Source organism: Sycon ciliatum, chromosome 1 (genome assembly GCF_964019385.1).
Source record: "Sycon ciliatum chromosome 1, ocSycCili1.1, whole genome shotgun sequence".
Lineage (NCBI taxonomy): Eukaryota > Metazoa > Porifera > Calcarea > Leucosolenida > Sycettidae > Sycon > Sycon ciliatum.
This window is the reverse complement of record NC_088643.1, coordinates 47,051,900-47,060,549: the sequence shown is the minus strand read 5'-3', so window position 1 is coordinate 47,060,549 and position 8,650 is coordinate 47,051,900. Positions and strand designations below refer to the sequence as shown.

The following is an 8,650-nucleotide window of genomic DNA, read 5'->3' as shown; positions in this document are numbered from 1 at the left end:
CCTGGGGCTGTACGTTCTGAACCGTCCATACCGGCATAAGTAGAACATCTAAACAGGCCCGCTAGATGGACTGGCGCCACTGCTGGGTCCATCAATTGCGCATGTACTTATTTGTGTGTATGACTGTTTGTTGCAGGCACGGTTGCTGAAGGCGCTCCGATCATCCCCATCTCTGCTCAGCTCAAATACAACATTGAGGTGGTTTGCGAGCACCTGTGCAGGAAGATCCCTACGCCAGAGCGTGACTTTCTGTCCCAGCCACATCTGATTGGTAAGCTCCGCAATATGCTAGCTGCATTGAGCGAATTCAGCGTTCGCGTCTTTTTTTTAATGATTTTCACAAGAAGCTGGTACAACCATGGCGATAGCGTTAGAATATTAGATTGCTTGGCAAGTTACATGCACACCCCTCCACTTGAATCTCTGCCTGTTTGACCAGTGACTTTTGTGTAGTACACTTGTAATGTATATTTAACTGCGTATGCGTGTGTGACAAAGTTCCATAACACACACACACACACACACACACACACACACACACACACACACACACACACACACACAAAAACACACACACACACACACACAAGCACACACGCACACACACAACGTACTGACTTTGGCTTGGAACATCTGACCCACACAGCAGCGCGCTGCAGCGCAGCTCAACACGGGCAGTAGGAACAATGTGCAAATCCCAGAGCTCACTGACTTGTCAGTTTGAGCACTCTGGCAAGGTACGTTCGGGCCTGATTGGAAATTTTTATTTCCATTGCTATCAGGTTCGGCCTCATTTCCTCTGTGCTGCGCTGATGAGTTCACAAAGAACAAAACAGCATGCTGTCCGCAGATTGAGTATTGTTGGTAATCTATGTGGGTTATTGTGCATGTGCGCTTGTGTGCATGCGCGTGCGTGTTTTTGTGTGTTTGTTTGTGCGTAGTGATCCGCTCCTTTGATGTGAACAAGCCAGGATGCGAGGTGGAGGAGCTCAAGGGTGGAGTTGCTGGTGGCAGTATCCTGAAAGGAGTTCTGAGGGTGAGCGCAAGCAGTCGTGTCACAGTGACGACGGAATTCTTGTTGCTGAGTTTTACACTAACTGCCGTTGCCTTTTCTGGTGTAGTTTTGCGTCTTGTGTTGAGCACCCATTGTGCTGTCAATCATCCACAAGATGTGATGGTCTGCTCATAGTCATAGCAGCAAATAGTGTCAAACAGATTTATCCACCTGAGCCACTATTCGCTAGTTTTCATACCAATTCTTTCCCTGTAATATCCTTATGAAAATGGAGGGAAAGCATTCGGAATGGAGATCTCCGGCAAGTTGTCTTCTTGCTTGGTTGTTGCTCATGTTGATGAATGTGCTCGGTATTTCAACATTAATGAATAATGTTAGTGTTTTTTGCTTACGACTCTCTCTCTCTCTCTCTCTCTCTCTCTCTCTCTCTCTCTCTCTCTCTCTCTCTCTTTCTCTGAAAGAATATAGTGTCTTGATATTTGCACTTGTAGTAATTTGTAACCACAATACGACTTTTTCTGTGTGTGTGTACGTGTGCACCGGACGTTCATCTACCTTTGTACAGGTGGGTCAAGAGTGTGAGGTTAGACCCGGCATGGTGTGGAAGGATGATTCTGGCAAAGTGCGCTGCCGTGCCATCTTCTCTCGCATCGTCTCTCTGTACACCGAGCAGAACGACTTGCAGTATGCTGTCCCCGGTGGACTCATCGGTACGTGCTCCGCTGGTGGTGACACGTAGTCTGACACTCTGAGTCTGCCTTGGAGAAGGCAGTGGTGCTCTCCTATTGCTCTTAGGCCAAGTCATGTTTTGTTGGCTATTGGCTCTTTGTACTGGACGCTGGCCCTGGTGGGATGTAAAGTTAACAATTGTCTATTTACACTTGTGGTGGTGTACTGTGATGTACTGGCTGTCTGCAGGTGTGGGAATGAAGATTGACCCTACTCTGTGCCGTGCTGATCGTCTTGTCGGCCAGGTCAGTGACTGCTTCCTCGCTGCCATACATTCTATAGAAAGCAGTACTATAATTATTACTTCCTCCTTATACAAAAACATTGTCACTTTTTTCAAAGGTGTTTTTGAGCAAGAACCCGCTCAACGAACCGCGCCAAAGGCTGTCATCGACAACCCACATTCGTGTCGAGGTGAGTTTGGTTGTTCCTGAACAGGTTCTCCACAGACTCCATGCGTGTGAGGACGTTGCCGACAGGAACTCACGAGTCAAGTAAAACAACTTACTTGCTCGAAACTGACACAGTGACGTAGTGGTGCTCGCGGCTGGAACGTGGAGTCACGCGGCACTCGCTGCCCTGAAGCTGGCCAGGCTTTGTACTGTACTTACAGCACAACGGCGCGGCCTCATGCGCAGCATGAGAACATGAAGCTGTTCCGCTCTCACGGCAAGATGAAACATTTCAGTTGTCGTGCTGCCAGGCAGACTCCGGATCGGAATGTTGACGGCCTGGCTTTTTCTTTGTCTCTCTCCAGTCAGACGTCTCCTGGGGAATCGCAGGGATCTCCTCGAAGCCGTTGTAGAATGCTGGGAGGAGTCTCCTGCCGAGAAAATGCGAAGCGTGTGGATGTGCTTGTGCGACCCTCATTTGTCGATTTTGTGTGTGTTTTTTTCAGGCAATTCTGAGAACATGCAGTCGATAGTCAGTAACAGAGGGGTCATAAAGGCACACTTGTCTGGGTTGAAGTCGGAGGTTCGCTCCCGTATGTTGCATTTTGCATGGCAAGACCATTTTGGAAAATGAAAACATGGGTTATGGGTTGGGTTGAAACGATTATACCAATTACTCGGTAATCGATCGATAATTCCTTAACATCAACTCATCATTACGTTATAGATTACTCGTTAGGGATTTTGAATCCAAAAAGTACTGAAACCCCCGTTTTCGTGAAGTTTGAACCAGTTTCCCCTGTGGGTATGCAGTTGCTAGGAGTATGGTTCATGTTCTGAGGTTCAATTGACTTCAAAACTGCCATGTTTCGGAGCTACCCTTTCACTAACGAAAATTGTTGGTATTATGAAGACATAGCTTGTGGAAACAGAGTAATGTTTGCACGAAATTCTGACACTATTTGCTAACAACTATAATCGATTAATCGATTGGCAAGCTAAAGAGTAATCGATAGGTGAACATCTGCGATCGTTTCAGCCCTAGTTATGGGGTAACGGTTTCCCCTGCCTGTCTGCCCCTCTACTATTTTGACCTGGCTAGAACCCTGAGACGTTATTCATAGCGTTATGACCCACCAATTTGCAACACTCCGTTTGCACTCACCTCAATACTCACTCTTGAAAGTTATCACACCAAGCATCAGTTAGTCATGTGTGCTATTGAAGAGTGCATTGAGTCGATTGGTTGCGCTTCTCTTGTTCTTTTGCTCCTTGCAGGTTCTAGGAGGTGTTGGTGCATTGCCAGATATCTTCACCGAATTGGAAATCTCCTATTTTCTCCTGAGACGCTTGCTTGGTGTCCGCACTGAGGGAGACAAGAAGGGAGCAAAGGTTGGTCGGAGATTTTTGAAAGATGTCTCTTTGGTTGTGCGTGTCCATCCATTGACTGCACTATGTCCATCGAGCGGTGCAGATGCATGTATACATGTGCATGGCCAGTTTCTTGAGGGAGTAAGAGTCATCATGTCTTATTTTATTTATTGCCCGTGGACTTATAGCGATCAGTTACGATACACTTGTTACTTGTATGTGGCGTTTTTGTTTGTAGCGTGTACACCGTATTGTCATCTGGCTGTTTTGGGGATTGTGAAATGCTGTCGTATTTCCTGTTCAATGAACAACTGCAGGTGGCTAAGCTGACGAAGAATGAGGTATTGATGGTGAACATTGGATCACTGAGCACTGGTGGTCGTGTCCTTGCCATCCGAGCTGATTTGGCCAAGATTGCTCTGACGCAGCCAGTCTGTACGCAGAAGGGTGAACGAATTGCACTCAGCAGACGTGTCGAGAAGCACTGGAGGTATGCGTCGTGTATAATTGTGTTTATTATATCAGTTAGTGTCACGTAATAGGGACTTCAGACCATTTTTTCGAATCGGTTTTCTGTGGGGTTTGTTTTGCTTTTTGGATAGGTTAGAGCTTCCTGAGGAGTTTGGTCTTTAGTTTTTCTAAATCAGACAAAGGAAACCAAAGTTACAAGCAAAATAGTCATCGCCTGTCACCGGATTATTCCGACAAACGCCCCACACATTTGAGATCAGAGAGAGATGTCAAACTGACAGAACCCACTTTCCTTAGCAACGCATAGCAATCACACACCATATCCAAAAACAATCTTGGTTCTCCACATGGAACAGCTGAATAACATGGTTTAGTTGTAGTAACAGGAGACATTGATAATACAGTCCTGAGATAGCTTCAGAGTGCTGGTGTCAAGAAATAGAATGACCGAGGAAGAGGCACTGACTAAGCTCAACATGTACATATACATGTATATGACATTGTATCGGCTGGGGTAATTGTAGCACGCACATCAGAAGAGATACAGCGACTAGCAACAAGAATATACAGCAAATCTCCTAGTTCGGCACTCCTTGCAGAGCTCAACCAGATCGAGCATAACCGCATTGGAGACAAGAACCGGGGCTTGGACCGAACCAGCCAAGAGCAATTCAATTTTGCACATCAGCATCATTTAGCGCAGGGTACTTCTTGCTTCTTTCCATACTGTGACTATGGCGGCTCTGCACAGCCAAGTACAAAGAGGAATAATGCAAGAAATAGGTCTTCTGGAAGGTGAAAACAATAAAGATTACCTTCTATCTAGACTAATTCGAGGTCGTAGAATACGAATATCGCATTTTCAAGAATGGGATCCGGACGGATCATATAGTTTCTCACCTTTCCCTTCCATCCGCATACGTATCTCCATCAAAAATGAACGTAACAGCTCCATTCTTGCTGGTCCCAAACGAAGGCAAGCTCCAACAAGACGAACCGAAACTTTCTCCAACTGTACAAGACTTCCTTCATTTCGAAAAACGGTTCCACATTTCTTTACTCGACCTGACATATGACCATCACACGATTTGTGCAGGCGTCGATTTGCACGCTTTTGGGCCATGATGTCAAGTGGTATGAAGTCCCTACACGTAAGCCATAATCGTATACATCCCAGATTCTGATTGTGACATAGTGGTGGTGTATACCCGGTTCCAGATCATTCATACTCGTCTCATGTCGGCAACGCTTCGCTCGCGACTCATCCTCGAAGTGTCGCTCTTTGGTGTTGCTGGTGCCGTCGGATGCTACAACTACACATTCCATAGAAATAATGAGCTTTGTGAACTAGGTAACTGTAGTCTTCAGTAACATTGCTTCAGACTCAACAAGTCTTGTTCCGGACAATCGTAGGCACATGCTGCCGTTGAGTAGGTCGATGGTCCGGATGAATTCTGGGATGTCAACATCCCCAGCCTCTTCGAATGCAGCGTGAATGCGGTGTGTTGCATCTTCATTGATGTATTGAGAGAGTCTGAAGAAGGATCCATCTGGTTCCATGATGACATGAAGTAGTGCTGAGTCATCTGATTCAGACAAGTCACCAAAGACGTCGGTGACGCCACCATCCGAGGGCATAAGGATGGGGCAATGGCCATCTTGGAAATGGCCCTGGCTGAAACGCATGAAGTATTCGCCAAGAACGGTTGGGGTGAAATCCTGCCTGGAAGCCATCGTTTTTCCAACTCATGCCTCTTCTCGAATCTGGTATTGCGACTGATTCTACAGACTTTCATGGGAACACTCAAAATAAGATATAGGAGCCGTCCCTCAGATGCGAAAAGGACATTCTTCCTCACCTGAGGCATGCGTAGCAAAATAGTGGTGGATGAGGGAGATGACACTGTTGGGACCATGACTGCTCTTGCCGTCAGAGCCGATCGTATCTGCCTCATCTATCATGTAGTTGACTTGACAAGGCAGACCTTCACAGGTCACACCGAACACTTGAACTTTCCTTGGCACTTTGAAAAACAGTGGACCCTCCTGCCTGGACGACTGTGGCAATGCAATGTTCTGTGCGAAATCAAATGTATAATGCGGATATGAAAGACTATTACTGCAGGCAACTACAGGTGGCACTGGCAACTCTACATCCTCGATTTCCTTCCTCGCTTTCTTTGTAAGCTCAGCGTAGAAGTCTCGTTCGCGCTGCGCTTCAGCAGTGTGGTCAATTAGTTCCTGGGCAACAGTTTGCTTCTCCGTATCACTGACAGCTGACGCCACTCGCCTCCATGTTCCCTCGCATGTGTCACCGGCATCAGTTCGCGGAGAAGCTATTACACTGTGAGACACTGTGGCACTCCAAATGTTCCGAAATGAATCGTACCCGACAGCTTGGATGTCAAATTCCACACATGCTGCGCAGTACTGCTTATGCATGGAGCAGATGCTGTTGGTCGCTGCCAGGTAGATTGGTGGTGTGCCCGCTCTGCTACGTTGTGGAGCTGGGTGCGGTTTTCCATAGCGGTCAGCAAATGCTTTCAGGAAAGTGACAGCATTCTCAACTGCAGGATACGGCAAGGCATTGTGTGGTTTCTTTCGCTTCTTGGCATTCTCCCTCGGTACAAGACAAGACGTGTTCAAGTGTTTCAGTATATTTTCTAGATGTTTAGTGCCAACTGCCAACATCATACACGTAGCGGAAAGCGCCTGCACATACCTCCTCACCAGAGAATGAATAGCTAAATAGCTGCCCCCGTCTCTTTTTGCCCTTGGAGTTTACTTTAGCTGGGTATCTTCCACTTTCAGTAAGTCCCAGTAAGATCGCATCCTTCTGCTCCTTCTCCATCTCCTTAAAATCAACCCGTTCTCTGTAATTTGACCTGGCGAAAATTGTTTGAGGCTGTCATCCCGGCATCCACGCACAGGAATCGCATGCACAGGAGCTGCTGCTGCTGCTGCTGGTGCCGCACCAGCACAGGCTTGCTCCTGGGAAGATGAGCCGCCAAAAAAAGCCCTGTACCTTCAGCAATGTTGATTTTGGCGGTTCTGCATTGTCCTCTTCTTCATCAGAAATTGCATCGCTGTTTTCGGGTGCTGTACTTACGCTTGGGTCAGATACCTCACCTGGCTCGCTCTCTGGGTGAGAGTCATCACGTTGCGTTAAACTTGGAAGGAAACATCTTTTTTTGCACATGCAAAGTAAAATTGAAATGCAACATGCCTTCCATTTCTGTGCATGCTCTTGCTAGCGTTCATGCAGAGCACCTTGTTGTGTTGTTGTTGTCTCTTAGATTGATTGGCTGGGGTCAAATCCAGAGAGGTGTCACCATTCCACCGGAGACTGTTGACGCAGCGCCACCACAAGGCCAGTAAAATGTGGCTGGCTACTCCTCGGGCCATTGGCTACATTTGGGCAGCGGACTTTGCCTTGCTGCCGTAGACGGTGGGGTGAGAGAAACAAGCGCGTACACACGCACATGCACGCACGCACACAGACACACACACGGCTTTTCATGCATAACCCAGTTCTCGCAATTGTTCATACTCTCACTCAAGCAGGCACTTGCGCAGGCATACCCACAGAGCGCACATGCACTCATCAATCTTGATTGCAGCACTCTTTGTGTGGCTCATTTCAATGCTGCAGGCTGTTCCTAACATATATGCGTGAGCTTATTTCCCGAAGCCATGCTTTTTCCATGATAACTATTTGTGTCGACTTGGTTTAGACGAATCAAATCGAAGTCATTTCCATTTCCATGTTGCTCTCTGCTTAATGCTTTCAGACAATTTCTGCATTGTTTCAAGGTCGCTTTTTAGGTAGTTTTGTGGTTGTCCAATGTGCTGTATGTATCACTATGTGTTTCTTTACTCTTTGTATGCCCCAGAGCTACATGTTGGAGTATCACTACTAGTTTTGCTTCCTTTACTCCTTGTATCTGCTCTGCCAACTGTTACACATATTAGTTATATTCCCAGTAGCTACCATGGGCAATCTATGAAGCCCACAGCGGCCAGGGTTCAGTGTACCCCTACTTGTCTGCAGGAGATTGTTATGCTTGGAAAGCTGCCGTGTTTATGAAACTTGCCGTGTTTTCTCTGTGTAGTTTGTGTGTCTTGGGTGGGGTGCAGCCTTATAGCAACTGTTCTGGTACCATTCTACCTGTGAATGAGTGTGTAGTCAATTAATCAATGAGGGGTTGGCTCCACCAGTTCTTGGATGGTATTACCATTTAATACTAGGCATTAGAACATGCAGGATATTATTGCATAATAACTTATTATGGCTTTTTGATGCTGTGGACGCGAGTTGTCACTGCTACGCTAGAGCCAGTTGAGGCAGATTTATGAGCGCTTGACCTTCAGATCCGTGAGATTGTACATCCCCCTACCGTTGGGACGAGTAGTAGTGTACGGAGCTGGAAACATAAAAATAGCTGGAAATAGTCGGTGCGTGAACAAACAAAAAACGAAAACCAACAAAACACAGAAACTTGCTTATGTGTACAGTGGCGGCAAGTTAAATCTGACCTCGTGAAATAGCCTTCAGAGCAGCACCGGCCCCAGCACAGTTTGCACTGGGCAGTGCAGTGAACTCTGAGCTGGTGTATAACATTATTCATTCATCCAGCCGGATTTCACTTGCCACAGCCTTTACAAAGGAAGT

The 8,650-nt window shown here is 46.8% G+C and overlaps 1 protein-coding gene across 1 annotated transcript in view; it reads left to right on the top strand.

The window, feature by feature from the left end:
* LOC135829256 (eukaryotic translation initiation factor 2 subunit 3, Y-linked-like) overlaps positions 1 to 8,067 on the top strand; it is a 24,290-nt gene extending 16,223 nt beyond the window's left edge. The window contains exons 8-14 of the mRNA XM_065341661.1: positions 137 to 271; positions 942 to 1,036; positions 1,581 to 1,725; positions 1,934 to 1,989; positions 3,415 to 3,528; positions 3,825 to 3,997; positions 7,275 to 8,067. Of these exons, the coding sequence (XP_065197733.1) occupies positions 137 to 271; positions 942 to 1,036; positions 1,581 to 1,725; positions 1,934 to 1,989; positions 3,415 to 3,528; positions 3,825 to 3,997; positions 7,275 to 7,356 (800 nt within the window). The 3' untranslated portion in view covers positions 7,357 to 8,067. The remainder of the gene's footprint in view (positions 1 to 136; positions 272 to 941; positions 1,037 to 1,580; positions 1,726 to 1,933; positions 1,990 to 3,414; positions 3,529 to 3,824; positions 3,998 to 7,274) is intronic.
* Positions 8,068 to 8,650: the final 583 nt, after the last annotated feature.